The following is a 21,834-nucleotide window of genomic DNA, read 5'->3' as shown; positions in this document are numbered from 1 at the left end:
CTTGAATTTGAATGAAAGTTTAAGCTCCAGCGGACTTTAAAACAGATCATGTGGCCACAGCCTATACCACAATAACAGCCGAACAGTCACAGGGCAGAAAGTGTGAAAAAAGGAGCCATAGTTATCTGGGGGGTGAGCTCAAACGCAAACTTCTGATAAAAGCTGGCACTGCACCTGCCAGACACTGGCGGCACACCAGCGGGCTCGTGCTGCTAACACAAAGTGTGTGAACAGCGCGTGAACTTTCAGCCAGCCTGGGCTCTACTGTCACAACACCTCGCAACATATGGACCCCATCACACCCTTCCTAAGGCCTCGAGGATCCTTCTCAGCATGTCAACACCCAACAAGCCAGAAAAGCTATAAGTGGAATGGGCACCACAGTTACATACTGCACATGTCAAGGTGAAAACTTTGAAGCTGTCAGTTTATTCCATTAAGTTGTGGTTCTGTTTTATCCCCAGTGTTTTGCGCTGCAATTTCATTTCAGCTTCAGAAATGGGAAAAGGTAAATATGCTCTCTGATTGGACATGCTGTATTATGTCCTTTGGCCTGTACTGCGGCGGAGGCCTGGCTGATGCACTTTACTGCCCGTCACTCTCCAGCACTGTTTTCAAAGCAAGCACAGGAGGCAGATGATAGTGCTGGCTTTGCAATTTCATAAAGATCACACCGCGGCTTCCCATTCCCAGCCTTTTCCTCTCTGAACTCTCTTTTCCTTTTTCAGTGCGCCTCTATTAATATCAACATGCTTTCATAGAATATATTTTCTCATCATTTTGTAAAACTCACAGGTTTTCTCCTCTGCCCTGCGCTGATCAAATCTTTCTATTAAACAGAGAAAAAAATAAAGAGAAATGCTTCTACTGTTGTTCGGACAAGAAATATATTTTTTAAACATATTAAAAAAATACCTCCACACTGATATATTTTTATTTAACAAACAAAAAAATCTCTCCAGGCAAGCCTTTTATGGTTCTTGCACACATTTCCGCAGTGCTTCCAAAGGTCTACGGAGCCTAGATGTAAAAGTAAATGATACATTTCTTTTTTTTCTTGAAACCAACACAAGTTGGTGACATTGTGACACCGAGTTGATAACGGAATATATGGAAATAGAGGTGGTTTTAGGTTTTAAAGTAAAATTGTAGACTTCAGGAACTCATCAGGATAGTGAGCTGCTGCCTTATTAAAGGACACATCTCTACATATGACCGAAATACAAGCTCTTTGCCTTTTTCCAGCTTGGGAGGAAAACACAGGGAATGGCGATCGCAGAGGCAACGACGTATGCCTCAGGCAGATGCTGGAAGATGAAAACGTTTTATTATTACAATATATTTAACCTTTGCTACGTTGCACATTTTTAAATGCTTTTGGATTTTAAAAAGCTTTTGAAAGGCGTCAGTGTGATCCTGACTGGATGCTATTGTAACAACAAATGTTAGCTGGTTACAGGCTACAGGGCTGCTGCAACACAGCCAACACAGTCATCTTTATGCTTTTGTTTTAGGCAAACCAGCTTGTAAAATGTGACAGTGCGATCCTGACTGGGTACCATCACTACACCTCAGACACACAGAAGTCATTGTGGCTCCTCTGACTGGTATCGGAGAACAAAGACTATAAGCTCCTGCACCTGCTGCTGCACTAGAACACAAAGTGCTGCAATAAAATATTGTGCCATAATAAATGAAATAAAACTACTTTGAGCCTGAATGACTTATTTTTTAAGATTCACAGTGCAGCTGAGTGAAGCTACAAGATAGAGCAAGTACGGATATATATAAATAAAGGTTAAATAAATAATTCTTAACTCATTCTTAACTTGTTTGATAAACAGGTGCTCACTACAAACAGAATAATTGGAAATCTTAGCATTGGTTTGCTTTAAAATAGCGACAACTTCTAATAACACGGGTTTGCCTGGTTTAGCTTCACTCTATATCGTATCGTAACTTCTTGCGGTGTTTTGGTTTTTCTTCCCAGCATTCATTCGCGTGTTTTCCTCCTTATTAACCTGACGTCTATCAATGTTATGATTTTGCACGAACGGCAGCGTGGCGGCAATTCCCACGCTCTGTAGCATTTAGATCATCAATTAAAAATCCAAATTTAGCCTGCTGTACCTCAGGTACTGGAACTAGAAGAAGGAAAAGGACTAATAGAACCAAATCTAATCCTGCCCCTGCAGATAGAAAAAAATAAATAAATAAATGATGACAGCAGTATCCATAAGCTGCCAACACACATGATACAGCCAACCTACTGAGATGCTAAAAACACAAACTATTACTATCTCAGAGTTCAAAAACTCTATAAAAATAAGAGGCAGTTTAATTTTCTACATATCTAATTCAGTAAAAACACGGCACAGTGGAATCTAGCTCTGTGGACTAATGCAAATCAATTTGGCAGTTCTCTAGACAAATCAGTATGGGAGGCCCTTGCAATAAATCACTGCTTGCTACTGAGAGGGCAAGCATAAATATCCACTAAACACATTTTAATGACAGGCACACTCATGGCTTAGTGACTGCCATTAAGCAGAGTCATTAGGAAGTAAAGAAAACCAGCCCGCTACTTAATGAATAAATGAAGCTGGCAGATGTTTTGGATTGACTAACCACTTTTACAGATAAATGTTTCACTGCAATTTGTGCTTTTATGTTAACCGGCGGTGGTAATTGTTTTGTGAAGTCTCTTTTATTGCCTGTTGCTACACCACAAATTTCCTTTTGGGTTGTATTAAAACGCCCTGTGACCTGCTGGCTACAATTTCCCTCCGAAGGGAAAGATCTCGGGGCGTTTGTCTAAGAAGCCGACAAGCAGGCGAGCAATGTAGATCTCTGCCGCTGCTGCAACCCTTCTCAACCCTTTTCTCCTGGAGCAATGAATTCCTCCCTGCTTATTTTTAATTCAGTAAACCGCACTGTAGCCACTACATGCATATAAAAACTGTAGACGCTTAGTGCCTGGAAAACATAGCTGAATAGCTCCCCCCACTGCAGCACCGATGTAACTGCAATCAGCAGGGGAGCAGAGCAGGGGAGCAGAGCAGGGGAGCAGAGCAGGGGAGCGGCGGGAAAAAAAAGCTGCTGAGAAGTGCTGAGCTGCTGAGAGGAAGTCAGATAATATTTGGACTGGAACACACTATTGAAAAGGGAAAAGGGTGTGTGTGAGAGAGACAGAGACAGAACAGTGAGGGGGAGAGAGAGAAAGAGAGCTGGGGCCCACAGGGAAATGGGAAGACAAAAAGATGAGTGGGTGGTTGAGAGCACATAAAAGGAGTAAATTTGGAAATGGAGACGAGTAATGTCGCAACAGAGTCTGTGTGTGCATGCAAGATGGTGAGAGACGCTATTCTTTTGCTTTTCTCAATGCGTTGAGAAAAAACTCCACATACACTCGATATATGTACGTAAAAACGACTGCACTCACGCTGGATAGCACGGAACCGGGGACCAAAGGAAGGTGAGGAGCCCGAACCCAAATCGGGAGAGTTCCGCCTCTTCTCCAGGCCTGGGGATGCCTGCACCGTAATTTTATGGATGAAATCTGAAACACACACAACAGGATGTAAGACATTCATACAGTCAAGAAATGTCAGCTGTTTTTAAGGTTGCAACATTTTTTTAAGCTTCCTTATTTCTCTAAAGTAGCGAAGAGTTCCAGTGTTACAAAAATTGTGATAACAGTATTTCATTACATATCTATAAAACATAGGAGCTGAAGCAGACTTTAGCTGTCACACCTTCCACAGCCGATTTGTGCACTGTTTGCTTGACCACTTGCTATTATAAATCTATTAAAAGTTTTAATAATATGAGCCCCAATATGTCATTTCCCCCACATTCTTTCAGATGCAATTGTATTTATCCTAGTACTCTTCATGTGTTCTTTGCAGCTATTACACTGTCATAATAATGAATAATTCACGACAAGTTTTCAGCATTGAACCAAGCCAACCAGCTATGAAAGGACTTGTGACTATAAAAACATTTGATCTAGATAAAAAATAAATTAAAAAAACGAAAAGGTCAAAAAAGGCAAAGGCACAAGACTGTTGAAATAGTTACTTTTTAAAGTGAAGGAACTATTCATCCCACTGCAACCCACAGCAAATCCCAAATTCCACAGCAAACAACTTCCAATCCTCTTGAACTGAGTCCTTTTCATTAGTTTTGTATAACAGCTTTTAATACACTCTGCAGTTTGTGGTGTGTGTAAAGCTTTGTTACTGATATGGTACAGTGCTTTGTTTGAGACTGCAATCACTGTTCTCACACTTTCTGAATTTTTCCCGCTCACTAAGCAACCTAATATTTGCGGTTTAAACATTTCCATGGTTACGCCTCCGCCAACCAGAGACTTGCTTTTTTGATTTAGGATTGTGGGTAGAGTAGTTCTTTCAAGAAAAAAAAAACAAGGTTGATATCATAGACACTTGTGGTTTGTACAGGGGCATATATGGTTTCACAATCTCGCAGCTTGCATCAAGTCTACTTTGGGTGTTTACAACATTATGGCCCATAATCAAAATCTCTCTGCAGAACACAAATAAGATTTTTATTTTTAAAATCTCACTGATGAGCTTTGATATAGGCAGATACATAATTGGCGGATTTACGAAAGACCTTACTCTTTCCATGTATCAAGCATTAAAGAAGCTACTAGTGGCGATGGCTGATAATGGCAGATAAATACCAATACTGCTAATACTGAGCTACACATCCCATGTTGTGTTCTAATGAATTAAACACTGAAAACATCCATTTCCTATTTTCAGTCTGTAAAACTGTAAAATCAATGAAAGACCTACATGTGGTGTCAGCAAGGAACTGCTACTGTTTGCTAAAGTTTGCTAGTGCATGTTCCTGTGCTAATAGAGGTTAAACTAGCTAGCTTATTTAGCACATGAGGCAGCTAGCTTTAGCTAGTTAGCAAAAGTAGTGATTTTATGCAGAATAACTGTTATGCAGTCGATAGACATGGAAGATAGGTGTATGTTAAAAGCAGGACAGATTATTTACACTGTTACTATCCCCAAAAATTTCACATTTATCTAAATGATTGGAAATCAGTCACCACTCTTGCTAGTGCTCAACTTGCTAAGGCAGCGTATCTGTTAAAAAGCCATATATGCAAAGCAGCTTAAAGAGTCCTCCATGGTGAAGATTTTATGTTAACATTTTGTATTTCTGAAATGTTATGACTCATTTCTTAGTTTTGTTTTTTAACACAGCTACAAAGTATCCCATGCTTTACTTTCTCAGATATTTTTTAATATATGTGTATGTGGAGAAAAAAATATCCCAAAAAGGACACATAAGTATGTTCCAGCTACTGAACCCCCTCCAAAAACCCACAATATATATGTTACTGCAGGGTATAAAGTGCAAGTGTAATATAGGATGAAGAAAAAGACAATAATAATATTGGTGGAAAAAGGAAAAAAAGAGAAAGGGATTCGGGCACACACAGAAGGAAAATAAAAACAGTGGCCAGGGACCTAAAGAGGAAAAGGAGCAAGACAAAATGGGTGAGGAAGGTATGCTTAAAAAGAAAGAGGGAGAGAGAGGCACAGAGTGAGAGCAAGAAAGTGAGAGAGGCCAGTCGGCAGTCTGTCCATGGACAGGAAGTGTCGAGGCGTGGTTGGCTCACTCTCCCCTCTCATCAACCCCCCACCACTACCACCACATCACCGCCCTGCTGCTGCTGGGAAAGGCCTAACCACAACACACACACATACACAGCGCGCATTTATGCATGCTTGCTCAGCCCAAAATACATGCTTTGAAACACTTGATGTGAACTGCTGCAGACTGTGTGACTTTGTGATAGCTCAGGACAAGAAACGGCAGTCAGGTGAGTAAGAGAAGAAAAAGAGGAGGGCAAAGTGAATCCTGGTCAGAGTAGATATCAGCAAGCCAGACATGTGATCCACCTTTAAATGTTTTCTGTTTTTCTTTATTTTTTAGATGGGGAGGGGTCTGCTGAAAACAGGATTTAAAAATGACAAAGTTTGTATAATAGCAGAAAACTGCACCTGTCTGCAACCTCTCTTTCAAAATGTCAATCTTTACATGAGTTCAGCCCTGATAGCAATTTTCCAAGAAGCCGTGCTACAAAAATACCAGTCGTGCCACAAAAACTCTCCCTCACTTCCTTCTCACTGCTCTCTTGCTTGGGTTTTTTTTGGACTGTTGTTATTTTTTTGCTTGTTGAGACTCTGACCAAGAAATCGAGTATGATCTCTGACAGAACAAATCAAAGGCAGATAAGACGGATAGACAGATATAAGCTGATGCACCTTGGGGCATGCTGATCTTCTCGCCGTTCTTGGACTTCAGTTTGTGCTTTTTGAAGGTGCCCTTCCTCTTCTTGACATTAGGTTTCTCCTGGTTCTGGTTCAAGTGGAGGATGAGGAGGCTGAGCTCACGCTCGAAGACATCCTGCTCCCATTGGGCCAGCTGTTGCTCACGCTGCCGCAGGAACTCTTCGTGAGATTTCTGCTCCAGAGCCGCTCGCTTTAGCTCCTCTTCACGGCATCGCAGCTCCTGATGGAGAGCAAAAAGGCAAGTGAAAGAAAGTATTTAGATGTGGATTAATATCAGCAGGTCTCGTGTGTGTGACTGAGATTATGCAAATTTACAGTTTAATGAAACAGAATTCTGAGAAAATTGGTAGCAGTGAAAGTTATTATTATGCATGATGACTCACAGCTGCTGTTTGACATTTTATTTGATGGGTTTCTCCTCCAGGGATACTACACTAAATACTCTGTTAAATACTGTGCTGCTAAGAACACGGCTAGAGGGGCTTGGTGACCCCCAGGCCACAGAAATATGGGAGGATCACAAAGACTGACAAGACACCTCAGCCGCTGGGGCTCTTAGAGTTAGGGTACTTTTCCAGAAACCCCTGAAACATACAATATTGTTGCTGAGGACTTTGGTTGTCCCGAGCTGTGGGATCTCCGCAAGCAGAGGGGATGAAAAGCCCACCTATGATGAGGCTGTGCATAAAAACCAAAAATCCCACTATAATCCTGTTGTCATAAACAACTGCATGCCTGACAGCTCCACCCTTCAACATTCATTGTCGAGTATATCCACTATCTCTCCTCTGCACATTTCCAAACCATCTCAACCTGAGCTGTCCGTCTGATGTACTTCTTTCTCTTCTTGTCCCTTCTGGTCACTCTGAATTAAAATCTTAACATCTTCAACCAGCCACCTCCAGCTCTCGCTCCTGTCTTTTTGTCGGTGCCACTGGCCCCAAACCATATGACACAGTGGGTCTCACTACCACGTTGTAAACCTTCTTTTTCACTCTTGGTGCCATCCCTTTGTCACAAATCACCACTGACACTCATCTCCACCCACTCCACCCTGCCTGCTCTCTTTTTCATCCCACTTTTGCAGTGTCCATTCCTTTGGCTGGTTGACTCCAAGTATTTAAACTCACTGAGTGAAGTAACAGACTTACTGCCCCCAAAAGGCCAATTCAGAGCCAGAATAAATCTCCAGCTGATGGTGTGTTGAACCATAATAAATCAACGAAACACATTAAAATAAAAAACTGCACAGAAATGTCAACATGAACATTAACCCGGATCATGTGGTTAATGAAACATGTTCAGTTAAATGTCAAGAGTGGGCTTTGTGGATGACTTAATTTTAATATCAGTACCATCAAGAAAGAAACCCAGACCTCCGGTTATTATTTAAAATGACATTTTCTAAACCAGAAGCTAGCCCTGGCAAGGGCATGGCTTAGTAATTCAAAGTTGAGCGCCTCTTACCTTCTCTTTAGCCCGGAGTTCATCAAACATGTCCTGGATCTCCAGTTTCCAGTCCTCCTGCAAGGAGTGGAACGAATCCTGCGGCATCTCTTCCTTCACCTGCTGCTCCAAGGCCATCAGCTGGGCCAGGATGGAACTGAAATTGGGTCTGCGATGGGGGTCCTGGTCCCAGCACTCTGTCACACATACAGGAGATACAGTGAGTCACAGTGTTACACCAAAGTGACGTGCATATGTGGCTGTCCAGAAGTAATGGACCAATCAGAAATACAGAGCGATTAGAAGTGTTACAGTTGGGGGAAAAGATCAGAGGTTACTTTTCCTGACAATAAGAGGACAAATTTACTCATTTCTAGGACAGCTTCACTTCTTTTGAGCATTTTCTTAAAATCAAGGGACCTAAAAGTCCCATATTCATTAATTTTAATCCTCAGACAAAATGAAAAAAAGGAGAATTTCATCATCCAACTGAATGCCGTCACCTGAGATTTAAAGACTTAAAATTAGGTCAGATAACTACATGAGGCGTATATCTATGCACTTATTACATGTAATATTGAACGAGTAACCTGCAACGCCTCTAATTTTTATTTACACATGTTTCAGGCACTTTGTGTGAGCACAATTTAGAGTCAAGTTGATCACTTATTCAAAGTGTCATGCTTAATTAACTTGCTGTGGGGAGTTTTGCATAATTTGTTTCTAAACTTTAGGCATTACAAGAAGATCAAAAACCAATCCGATAATTAATTAATCCTCTGAGGTGGCTACTGGTTGTTTTGTGCACTGATCCTGACTTAGGAAAAAAAACAAAAAAACAAAAAAACAAAAACCGACAAACTGACATCAAGGGAAAGGGAATCCAAGTGTCTAGATTTCTGGACCAGCTGGTAGCTTGACAGCAAGCACCCAGGTGGCATTTCTTCTTAACTTTAAAACTAAAAAACAGAAGATAAATGGGCACAAATGTATTGCATAAGATGGCTTCTGCATAAAACGCTTCCTCTCAATAGCCACGTTATTGACAGCATGTAGGGATTTGGGGAAATGGAAAAGAACGCGTGCTCGGGACAGCAACCTGATGTCACGCTAAAGTCCTGTCACACCACTGAATCGAACGCCAAAATTTCATTACATTTCTGCACGAGTGTACCACCTGACATGAGCTGCGCAAAAGGTTCGGGGCACGTGGAAGGGATGGGCAGGGTGAGCTTGTTGACGGCAACTCCATAGGCGACAGCGAGTCCATCGATCCCTCTGTAGGGTGCCTCTCCTGTTAGCAGCTCCCACAGCAGAACACCATAGCTGGAGGGGAAACAAGCCAGACAACGAGGTATGACACAGTAAGCTCGAGCCAAAATTAGACACAGGATGTTGGAACACTTCATTATGTTTACGCTGCATATACCACTCATATTTAAAATGATTTCTATGTGATATCAACCAAATTACCATCGCATTTATACAGTAAACAAAACCTCTAGGCTTGTGTGTTAGAATGAAAATGATTTTGTTTTCCCCCCCAAGCCGCCATGTGAGGATGAAACTACATTACATTTATTTAACAGGGATAGCGAACAATGATCAAAACAAGAAGAAGAAAATAAATAAACTCACACAAGAACTAACAGCTAGGGTGTAAATGGACTGGGATTTATATACAACCCCAACTCCAACTCCAAAAAAGTTGACATGGTGTGTAAAATATAAATATAATACAGAATGGAGTGATTTGCAAATCTCAGAAACCCAGAAAAGAGAAAATACACTAATTAAAGAAAGAAAAAAAAACATAGTTTTTAGGATTTGAATTTGAATTTGATGACAGTCTCAAGAAAGTTGGGACAGAGCCATGTTTCCCACTGTGTCACATATCCTCTTCTTTTAACAACAGTCTGTAAATGCCTGGGAACTGACGAAACCAACTGCTGGACTTTTGGGGGAGGAATGTTGTAATCTTACTGACAGTGATGACATGAGGACACCAAACAACTAATGTCACTGTGAGTTTGGAGTCTATTCATGAGGTAAAAGGCAGACTGACAACATGTTCAGGGGTAACACAGTCCTGCCTACGGCCAATTTAGAACCAGCAGTTTATCAAACATGCATCTTTGGACTTCAGAAAGGAGCAAGCAGAGATAACCAGAGAGAACTCACACAGCATGGGGGGGAACTCTCCACTGCTCTTCCGATGAGTAAATGAGCTGTTCTACAAGTTGAGCTACAATTACACTAAGTAGGATATGAACATTCAGAAAACGCATGAATTGATGGATGTCAATTAGGCAGAGACATTAAAGACATATTTTAATTTCGTGTCCCCAGACAACCAACTCCCTGCTGCAGCCTGGAGTAGACAGGAAGAGAAGTGAAGGAGGAGCATGTAAACGGTGTTGTGGATAAAGTGGTATAATTGAGCAATTTCGACCAGCGGTGGATAAAATCGACACTTTGAACACACCTTCTGAGAACACAAAATTATTTAACGAATAATTGATTAAAATATATTTCAGTTTCAAGAATTCAATACCAATTCAGTATACAATGACTTGCAAATCAGTGCATTCTGTTTTAATTCACATTTCAGGAAAGAAGGCAAGAAGAAGGTAAGATGATAACTTTCAAATCCGGGTCATCTTTCATTCCAATTCATGCTTTGTACAGCAAAGATTATCTTTTATACCTTCTCTATGACAGCGGTGACAGAGAACCAAGAGGTCTTTGTGCAGTGGAATATTTCTGCTTGATGAAACACGTGCTTACATAGCACTGTGAACTCATGCATGCAAAACTTGTGCAAACACAAGTACACAAAGACACACACACACACACACACACAGGACTTTTGAGCCCACACAATGGGATCAGCCCTGTGTCCTAAGAAGATGAAGTGTGGCGTAGGACTTGGATCTCCCACACTGTCAATTAGCCCTCGCCCGGACCTGACTGAACACACACTGGAGGCTCACTAAGTGGAGAGCGCAGGCCGCAGCCTTTTTTTATTTAGTTCTTTAATTACAACTTCCACACACTGTGACTGTGCAGAAACGCCGCTCGTCGGCTCGCCCCGAAGCGGTCGTCGTCTGCGCATGGTGGCTTTGGAGACGAGCGACCGTGGACAGATGAGAAAGAATACAAAAACAAAGATTAGCCTTCATTTCTTCAGAGTGGGGCTGCCTGTTTGCTCGTTTCACCGGTTTCCAGATTCTGCAGTGATTGCTGTGAAATTTCACTTTGTGTGGGTGTGAAGTTGATGGACAACTAAAAGGATGTGAACGTGTGACAAAAAACTTTTAATAAAAGACGTGTTGTAAATATGGTTCTCCTTGTTTGGTCCCTTTAAGGATGCAGAAAAAGGCTTTCTGCTGAGCTGGTTTCATATAGGCTCTGTATACAAGAGTCCACATCTATAGGATTACAATTAAACCACAGCACATTAGAGTTATGCTTTTTTTTTTTTTTTTTTTTTACATTCTTTTACAGTTTTATCTGTTGCTCAGTGAAAACCTCCCTGCTGCCTTATTCCAAATGCAAATTCATGTACTGTGCACTTCAATCATAAATCCCCTCTCAACAAATCACACAGTTGTTTAAGGCATTATTATAAAACCACAAGCCATAATCAAGGGACTCTGCGTAGATGTGGCCAGACACACACACACACACACACAAAGCTATTCCCAGATAAAGGGCTGTGGTTAGGTCGGGTGTGTGGCCTCCTTCTCCGTCTATACTGGAGACAATGGGACAGTGTGCAGCACACATGTCCCACAACAAAGCACAGAGCAGCTTTTTGAAGAGACGCCATCACATGGTCGTGGCAGCCTTGCTGCAATCCATCACTCTGTCCCTCCATCTCTTCATCACAGAGTCTCCCACTATCACTTCTCTGTTCTTTCACCCTTTAATTCTAACCCATCACTTTATCCTTTGGACGACAAGTCTACATACACACAAAGCTTCAAAAGACCAATTTCAAATTCTTCAACAATACCAATGCCAAAAGAAAACATGTACATATATGAGCGCTTTCAGTAAAGTCACCTCACCGATGATTAAACTGCTAAAAATTTTAAGGATTTTGAGATATCTAAAGTCTCCTTATATCTCCCTTTCCTTTTACCAGTTAATTTCTTGCTGAAGCTTGCTTGAAGATTCATTAGCCAAGCTTGGCATGAAGGCTGTAAAAGCGGAAACGGCTAGCTGGGAACAATGCCAATTAATTAACAATAAGATTTAGCCATGGTGGTGGGTGGACGTTATAAACTTTCCACAAAGCAAGGCTGGGCGCTTCCCTATCCTGTTCTCCTTTATTGCTAAGGTAAGCTAATAGCCTTCAGGCCTTCCTTTATATATGCATATATATGAGTGAGAGTGGTTTCCCCTAGACTGGGTGCTTTGGGAGGATGGGTGTTACTCTTCACCTTTAGTTTTAGACAAAACAACACTTGTCAAGGAGCTTTTCTTGCACTTTAAGTTGGCCAACAAGTTGTGGGAGTCATCAACTCCAGTAACAGCATCCTCTCCTCAGCTACTCCCTTCCCTGATGTGCTCCTCCCTGCCCTCTCACTGTTTTGCACAGGGAAACTAGAGAAACAAGCCTGACCATGAATGACTGCAAAATGCAGAAGAGACTGTGACACTGTGTGAAAAAGGTGAATTTTTATTTAGTAAATAAATCACTTTTTCATTTTTTGTTTTGTGCGAGTAGGCTGGATCCAGGAGGCAATGGCGGCAGACAATGTTTTGTTAATTTAATGTCTGCAAGACAGGAAAGGATCATATTTGCTCAAATGTAAAACTATTCTTGCAAGGTGTTGAGAATTACATCATCTCTTTTCTCAGGCCACAACAGTCTTTTAATAACAAACCGTTTATAGGGACACACATTCACAGACTTACCTCCAGACATCACTGCCTTTGGAGAACGTGGAGGACTTGATGACTTCCGGGGCCATCCAGGCATAGGTGCCAGCGGTGCTCATCTTTGTGGTCTTGTGCCATTCTCTTGCCAGGCCAAAGTCTGTAATCTTCAACGTCAACCCCTCCATACATTCATTTTCTATGGGCTCAGCCAGAAGAACTTCAGGAAGATGATGTAGATGGTAGGTAGAAAGGAAAGGGTGGGGGGTGGGGGGGAGACAAATTAATAAAAATGTTTAATATGCAAGTTGAGAAATGTGTTTTGGTTAAAAGTCATTGAAATACATCACTGCAGAGATGCATATTGCACTTGTCTTGCTAGTGGCAGGGAAAAAAATAAACGTCACACTAAACTGAGCAATGTCTTCAGTACACACATTCACACATTCTCAGTTTCTTTTTCACTTCCTCTTCCTCTTATTTTAGGCCTCTAAAATTCAAGTCGACAAACATAATTTGCTTCAATTTGACTAATCGATGGAACTACATAAACCTCTGCCTAGTTAAACTGGCAGTGGTATGTGACTGGCAGCGTATACAATATGGTTTAGTTAGCACGTCAAGCTGACTGTGTGCACGATTGGGAGCTGGGCCAGACTGTCTCCACCCTCAGCTGAACTGAGCTGTGCTGTCAGTGAACTGGCTCGACATGTTGGTCACATGAGGAAATGTATAGAGGAAGCACCATTTCTAAAACAAATGGGTTCAGTGACTCTAATAAAGAAGTATTTCTTTTAGGAGCTATTATGATATCCAAATTAAAAGTCTTCAACCTTTTAAAAAAAAAAAAAAAAAAATTGTTTCCACCAATTACATTTTTTAAGTTCAAACTAGCCTGTATTTCTTCATTTCTTCAGCTAGCTCAATAACGATTATCAAATTTAGCCAGCTAGCTCTTGTTGGCTAAAGCAGCGGCAATTATATACTATATAAACTGTTTTATTAACAGTTAATAATATACAGTTTAAGCAATATCAAACCTCTTTAACTGTTAACCTCAGGGAACTACTAAATGGGTTATCACACAGCCAAATACGTAAAAACTACAAAATTGTTCTGTATAACCAGCTAATGTTAGCTACAGCCACTTCACTTTGATACTTACTAATAAAATATTACCTATAGAAAGAATTATTGGCTTATTCTATATGTTCTGCTTTTTGTGCAGCTTCTTATTGCCGAATTCAGAATGGCGTACATTTTCTGTAATTACTCACTACTCTATACAGAAGGCCTGGATAGCGAGTTCACCATTATGTCGTGCTGTCCGAGTGCATGGTTAATATTGCGATAACCTGTTAGAACCACTTATCTCTGTTGGATATTATGTCCCACAGAGACTTCTGAAAAGAATAATTTATGAATGAGCCGGGCCTTAATAGTTGCAATAAAATGCATTTTCAATTCAACCGATTCAAATACCCATTTCTTTTATGCTGGTGCTTTTGTCTGATGTGGATCAGTTTTAAAAGGTGCAGAGAGGAATGATAAAAGAAATATCTCCTTCAGCTTATTAGATGAAGGGCGGCATTTAAAAATGCCATCGCAAGATATTTATTTGCATAAACTCAACCGTTAAAGAAAAAAGAAACTCCTTTCATCTTGCTGCCCTTCCACACAGAAGGGCATCACAAGAGCTCACAGTGTGCACCCATCTCAACTGCACAAACAAAAAATATTACTGCAATATTGCAAGTAAACCTTATTCCCGTATTCTATTTTCATTAGTGACACTCATGTTTCCAGCCTCTTATCTGGTGCCTGTAGACCACCATCTGACTGCTGAGCTACAAGTATGTTCAAAGCAAGCAGCTAATAAGTCTAAACAGCTCTTTAAAAGATGTAATCTTATGTTTTTCCTTACTGACTACATATAACATTACAGTGTTCATATTAAAGAGAGCCAAAGTAGATTATTGAATGTTTTAGAATTGAAATAATACTCAAGAGATATAGGACCTATTCCAATATTTCGTGCTTTAAAAATATGATCTTTTTTCCCCCATTTCAGACACAAAAAATAAACAGATTTCCCTGACATTTATCGTGTGTATTTATTTATTTACTCGTTTATGCTGTGCCCAGCTCTGGTCAGATGATTGCTGTGTTTCCAAACACGAGTGCAACTAACAGGGAAGTGGCAGAGTGCCCTCTCTTAGGAAAATTGAGCAACATTAATGCTCATAATTTAAGCATTTTTCTTTTTTTAATTTTTGCTTATCAGCCGTTGCAAATGCTGATATTGATAGTTCGACAAAAAGCTAACAGCAGCCGATAATACCAGACTGTCAGTAATGTCGGCCCACTGATAAATCGCTCGGGCTCTATTAAAAAATATCTTATCTTTGATTTGGTCATTTGTAATTTGGTACAAGAGGGGAAGCTTCCAGTGGGTTCCCGTTTTTGTCCTCTCAAGTAAATAAGGTAATACACTTTCCTGTCAATCTTATATTGATTTATTTAATATAAGGCGGCACTACTGTTCCCTACTGCATTTATCATAGTTCTGTTCATAAAGCCTGTTTATATTGCGGCTACATACATATATATATATATATGTCGGCTGACATATCAAAATATCGGATTTAAATTGCCATCGAGCATTGGTGTTAAAGGTTCCGGGAGAGGCGATGAGTTAGGAGTGTATGGGGAATTTCTGTACATGGGTTTTTGGTGTTTTCATAATGGTGCTAAGGTCAATGGTTAAAATATAAAATACTTAATTATTATTAGAAAATGGTCAAATGTATATGCTTATTTATTAAAGTGTGTGTTGTATATAGATGGTGTAATTGAGGTTAACTAAGGTAAACAGGCAAACTCACCTGTGAGTAAATAATGGTTTAGTCCTATAATAGCTGAGAGTATTTAAGGCTGCCATTTGTCATTAGACACTGATTTGTGCTGCTGCTGGAAGGCTTGACCTGGCATTCATTATCCATGGAGTTATATCATATGTGGACAAATAAACACCTCTTGCTTCCAAAGTACTCTGCCTCAGCCTTCATCTCCAGCCGCAAAAGGCCACTTTGTTACAATCGGTATTTATACAGAACCTAAAAACACCCATTTCACTGGGCTCTAATTTTTAAAGCCTAAAATGTCCAGTGAATTGCTTCAATGACATTTTATTTGCTAAATTATCTAAAACTTTGGCTTTCTTTAATATGAACATAATGCAATGGTCTGAAGGTGTTTTAGTTCTGTTTCACATAAGTTCTTGTTTACTTTAGATTTATGCACACCTGACAAGAAAACTGTACTTCTTGTTAATGCCTGTGTGCTTATAATGACTAGTGTATGTGTGCATATATCTTCAGTAGTGTCAGCATGAGGATATTATATTTTCTACATGCATGAATCTGAGGCATCTTTACGCTTTAGGCAGGGAGGAAGGTGCTCAATCATAAAAAAGCGACCCTATTAAATGTGTGGCAGGTTCTAACTGTGCATTCGAATGCAACTATAACATGCAGTATAATTGCATGCATTATAACTAAAATAACATTTAAAACACTCAGTAATGCACAGCTTTTGACCTACACATTACCAGACCTGTGCATACTGGGATTGTGTGAAAGTCTAAGCAAAGTCAAAGTATAAAATGCAATAAGTTCTATATTTTGTTAACCAGTCAGTGTCAGGAAATCTAGCAGCACTGAAAGCCTCGCCAGGCAGGTTTCTATGAAAGCAGAATATAAAGCTGAGGATTTCTGTCGCTGCAGTGTGACTCTGTATCACATGTCTCAGTGAGATCGGCAGCCGTGCCTCTCTTCCCCTTTGCTGGCAGAGTGGGCATCGCTTAGGGCAAGGCTGGCTGTCAAACTCAGGGAGGAGAAGCAGCAAAGAATTTCACTTATTATAGGGAAGTAAGACTCCAACTATTTGCAGTCACTTTCCGACTCTCTGGGCTCGGCTCTCTTTCCCTTTTTTCCCCTCGACTTCACTGAAAAATCTATTTTCTCCTCCCTCTGTTTTCTTTATCCACAAATATATGAATTTTTATCATTTTCCAGACATATAACCGACTCTCGCCCTCCCTCTCTCCGTCTCTTTTGTTCAGACATCCTGTGCTGTGCCTCGTAGCCCAGAGGCAGCAAGTTTGACGTCACAAAGGAATGCATCACAAGAGGTTGTGTTGTCTGCTCTGTGTGTGAGAACATTGAAGGGAATAGGAGACACGGTTCTTTCATAATGTACTTGCATGACAAATTGTGCTCCCTGGTCATAGAGACACCATCCGCAGCCGTGCATATTATTTTGTCCATTCGCCTGTAAGATGATGGTAGGTGCAAAGCAAGACGATAAGTTCAGGCTTTTACTTCATATTCTCAGCAGCGTGTTTTTTATTCTTATAGACCGAAAGCTTTTTAAATTGCGGGGGGGCTCTAAAAGGACGTCGGCCACCAATATTTTGCTTCGCTATCGACTTCTGCCTCACAAAGAAGACCCAAACAATGAAGTAGCAAAAGAAGCCAACAGCCAAAACAAAAAAAGCATCTACTGCTGCACATTTAACCTTTCTGCAGAAAATCAATTTCTGTCCATTCTTTGCCTGAGTCACTGTTTCTGTCAATTCCACAGGCCACAGGGAGGGGGGTGGGCTGGTATTTACTGCAACAGGCCCTGATCCCTTGCTCTACTTCTTTTGTCCTACTGCTGGTCAGCGTCTAGTGAAAACAAGCCCTGGTCAGTCACCCCCATTTCCACCAGGATGCTCGATCTCTGTGCCATGACCCTACTTCCGGGAAGTGACGCTGATATCTGTCAATTAGCCTGCTCTAACAAGGATCTGCCTTTTTTTGAAGGGGGGAAAAAGTTCCCACCGACTACTGCTTATTGCTATTTTAGTAAACAGAGGTTAAGAGGGGTCACATGGCTGCAGACATAGAGTGAGACAGAGCAGTGGGAAGTGTTGGTGCTGTGAGAGAGCGAGCAGAGGTGTCACACAGAGAGAGAGTAGCTGACTGTTGATTGTTATCATATGATAGAGGAAGATGGGCCACAGCTATAAGTGGCTGGGCTAGAAAGCAGAGCTATAGATAACTGTACACACACACACACACACACACACACACACACACACACACACACACACACACACACTACATACGCAAAACGATGCACACGCAGGCACTTAACACACATCTGCCACATTTATTTTTTAGCAATATTCCCAGATGCACACAAGCATCCAAGTATGAGAAAAATGCACGCGCGCGCGCGCGCACACACACAATTAAAAGGAAGGCATGAGAACACACCATTGAACTAGTTCACACAAACAAACAGAGGTGCAGAGTAAATCCCACGGGTACATGGGTGTGCTACGACAGGTGGACCAATCAGCCCTTGACACGACATCAATCCTCAGAGGTGGGTGGTTACAGGAATGAAGTCATTTATCCAATGGAAATGAAGAGGAAATGAGATCTATGCAACAGATCATTTATTAATAACTTCTGATGACAAGTAAAAAATTTTTTAACAATATTCATCCGTCCACAGTTTATGAATTTGTTGTCTCACTCTGTGTCGCACTCACTTCACTTCAGTGAAATCATGTAGGAGCAGGTCAGCAGTAATGTTACGACTTTTAGACTTTTATTTGTATAATGTAAACTATGAATTTCATTCTAGATTCCCAGTGTCACCATTTATTAATATTGTGCAGGAGGGACAGAAGCAGGCTTGAGAAGTAGTCATTTCCGAAGTCTGCATGTATGTTGCAGCTGCACGGACGATATGTAGAAACTTCTAGACTGTTATTTATCAAACATCTTATCCATTATATGATGTTAATAGGTCTGAGTACAGAGGCATTCTGTAGGGGGGGAAGGCCAAGAAGGCAAGAATCCACCACACACCTGCAGATATTTACTGCAAAAGCCAACAGGGCCAAAAATAAATAAATACATAAATAAATAAGTAAATAAACACACACACCAGAGCAAAGGTGATAGAGAGTTTGATAACACACACAATAAACAAACATAGCCTATGCACATAAATGTGCCTGCACTTACAGGCTGGCTATAACCTACCTATACTCAAACTCACGCGTGCACACATGCAACCACACAGAGAAACAAACACGAAACAAAGTCTCAGCACATGTACACATGACATTCTTCTTCCACTTCCTGATCTGAGGCAGAGTGCAATCACAGTTTAACTCCTGTCCGGCCATCCTCCTCTGACCACCACCGTCACACTGACGACAAACGGCGTGCTAGTCAGCTGCTTACTGGACACCATGTGGCCAAACTGTGTCCAAATCAGCCACTGACCCACATAATACTAATTGTGCTGCTGATATCTTCAAAACTATGTGAAGCAATAAATTCATTTTTAAAAAAGTTAAAAATAAATTGTGTTGGATTAATATGATAACATGGAGGGATACGGGAGTACTTTTATCTACCTCCCCTGTTGTCTCCCATATTAATCACATTTTAAGGAGGTGTGTGAACCAAAGAGGTAAAAACAGCTGGAAAAACAGCTGGAAATCCAGCTCTCCTTCAAAGGATAATGGCAAGTATCACGACTAGATCGGTCTTGCCCAGTCAGAGTGTCTTCCTGATTGAGAGGCACGAAACCAACAATGTCACCACAAAAACACCATGACTGTTCTCCATGGAAACGGGACTCTGTTTAGCATTGTTTGTTGTTCAGAAACAAGAGTGTGTCAGTTGCAGACATGACTCCTACCAGCGGTGGCCTAGATATGATAGTGGCTGCGGGAGTGAGTCAACTCTGCAACAGAATCCCAGAGTCATGGCTTTTTTTCAGGGGTCGTTCCAGCACTGATTAAACATGTGCTTACCTGACTGATAAAGGCAGCGGTGCCTCATGGACAAATATGGGCTATTATACATTCCCCACATTCTTCACATGGCATTTAAGAAGCAAAGCTTCTTGTTCTGCTCCAATTTACTGACATTACCCCAGATATGCTGGCAAATACTAACGGGAAAGGGTCTGTTAATATGCTGTCACAGATTAACCATTAAGCCCATCAAAAAAAATTTGCTTTGACTTTTTGTTGTAGTCCAGTTTTCAGTAGAGATGCACCAGTTGCAGTTTTCTTGGCCAGTAAACCTATAATTGACAGTGTATACAAACAAACATCTATTTTTATTCAATGCAGCAATATTATTTCAGAATTTTAAAAAAAAGGTTTTAAACTTAATAATTTTACCCAAACTGCAGCAAGTTGTAGTATCTTTTTTCATTGAAGGGACTGGAAATAGAGTGCTTTGTTACTGGACAGGGGTACAGATAACTGTAAGTGAGTTGCTTGCACCAACTTTTTTACTGGGCATATTTTACCTTATTAAACAAAATCAGGTGCAACAGATTTATATAACAAAAGAAATTTTGGTCAATTTATAAATGTACATCAAAATGATATAACTTCATTGGAAAAAAAGGCAACCAAGGCTTTTCTCTTTTTTCTTGTTTTCACTCATCTCCATAATTTTCCTCCTGCCTGTTTTGATCCCTTGCTCATACTGAGGCTGCGGTTTGTGGTTGGCTAAATTAACTTGTCTATCATAGCCATATGAAGCATGTGTAATGAAATTAGACTAAGATGAAATTTACTTTATATTTTTCATTGACAGTATTGTTTCATTTAGGGTTTTTTTTTAAATTTTATTTCTATTTTTACATTCTACTTTTGACAAAACAGGATATTATTAGTTATCATTTATGGATCAAGTGTTTCAAAAACTACTATAAACTGACCATATTAGATCCACCACAGCTGTTAATAAAACTGTATTATGTGACATTTCAAAAAAGGAAGTTTAGCAGGCATAGAAAAATTAACTAAAGAGGACTTAAACAGTCACTGGCAGGTACTGACATACAAAAAGCAAAGTCTCATGCCCTCCCCAAGGACACTGAACATACAGTGCATGCAGCGACAAAGGCTGTAAACTTTCACATCCAGAAGTCTGCCTCTTCACTCTGCACCTCACTTAATTATCTTCTTCCCTATAATTCCAAACTGGAGCTACATCTCCATCTCTCACCACTTGTTTCTATGTATGGTATGATTCCTCGCCCCTGTCAGTTTCTCCTAGGGTTGGACTGATAATTACCCGAGGATACTAAGCCAGCATTGACTGAAAACTCACGCCATACTTGGTGTGCATTTTTTAAAAGCAAAAAATATTTTGGAGAAGAAAAAAAAATATATTATGGACAAAACACAAAAAAACTAGAACAAATTCTTTTCAACAAAAAGGTCAAATGAAAGAGTGCATAGTATCACTCCATGGCCAAAATTATCTGTGCTGGTCTTTAAATGCCGACATGGGGTCGACCTCTGTGCTCTCTCTACCTTCCTCCCTCTCCCTCCTCCCTGTCCTGCAACCCGTAGGCGAGGGGAGAATTCCGGCAGGGTGGGGGCTTTCCCCAGGAAGAACGGGAGCTTTGTCCCCTGAGGGACGAGGCCATAGGCTGACAGACAGTTTGGCAAGCTCTGACCAGGCAGCGAGCAAAGGAGAGAGAGAGAGGGAGAGAGATCGGGTACAATCATAGTGCAGAAGATGTCAACTCACGGCGAAACTGGCGCTCATGCCGCTGGAGTTTCGCCTTAGCTCAGGGGTGCATTCAAAGTTGCTCGCTGAGCGCAAGAGTTAAGCAACGTCAGCAGTTTAAACACTAGGGCACAACTAACCAATGTGTGCGATTAGAAGATTCTGCTGTCAGTCTGAGGCCCCACATCTTCCTTATTTGATATGCGTAAAGATAAAGTTATGATTGATGTGCACTTTTGGTTCACCCACTGCACCACAGGGCTGCCATGAGTAAAACCTGAATTCCCTGAGCAGAATGCACTCATACTATCACTCATTTCCTGTAAGACACAAATCATTCTCAGCTGCAGAGAAATATTATATATAGTCAAGATTAGTTTGACAACCCAACTGCTGTCAGAGCCTTGGTGGGGAGGTTGATGTTTACAGCAGTTTGGGGAAAATCAACCCTCGCGTTCTCATCCAAGTAAGTTGGAAGATAATGTTGGTGAACCTGTTGGCTTGCAACGTTTGCCCTGTTAGACTTGTTTTATAGGGAGAGTCTTAATAGA

General features: G+C 40.8%; 1 protein-coding gene across 2 annotated transcripts in view; it reads right to left on the bottom strand.

Annotated features, from left to right (window-relative positions):
• LOC116335810 (mitogen-activated protein kinase kinase kinase 11) overlaps positions 1-21,834 on the bottom strand; it is a 53,441-nt gene that overhangs the window by 15,559 nt on the left and 16,048 nt on the right. For both annotated transcript variants that reach the window (XR_004200669.2, XM_039609307.1), the window contains exons 2-6: positions 12,714-12,894; positions 8,965-9,113; positions 7,809-7,984; positions 6,315-6,561; positions 3,443-3,559 (exon numbers count right to left, since the gene is read on the bottom strand). Coding sequence is in view for 1 of the 2 variants with exons in the window: in XM_039609307.1 (XP_039465241.1) it covers positions 3,443-3,559; positions 6,315-6,561; positions 7,809-7,984; positions 8,965-9,113; positions 12,714-12,894 (870 nt within the window). In the remaining variant the exon portion in view is untranslated. The remainder of the gene's footprint in view (positions 1-3,442; positions 3,560-6,314; positions 6,562-7,808; positions 7,985-8,964; positions 9,114-12,713; positions 12,895-21,834) is intronic.

The sequence above is a fragment of the Oreochromis aureus genome, linkage group 3, assembly GCF_013358895.1.
Source record: "Oreochromis aureus strain Israel breed Guangdong linkage group 3, ZZ_aureus, whole genome shotgun sequence".
Taxonomy (NCBI): domain Eukaryota; kingdom Metazoa; phylum Chordata; class Actinopteri; order Cichliformes; family Cichlidae; genus Oreochromis; species Oreochromis aureus.
The sequence above is the reverse complement of the archived record's forward strand: the minus strand, read 5'-3'. Positions and strand labels throughout refer to the sequence as shown.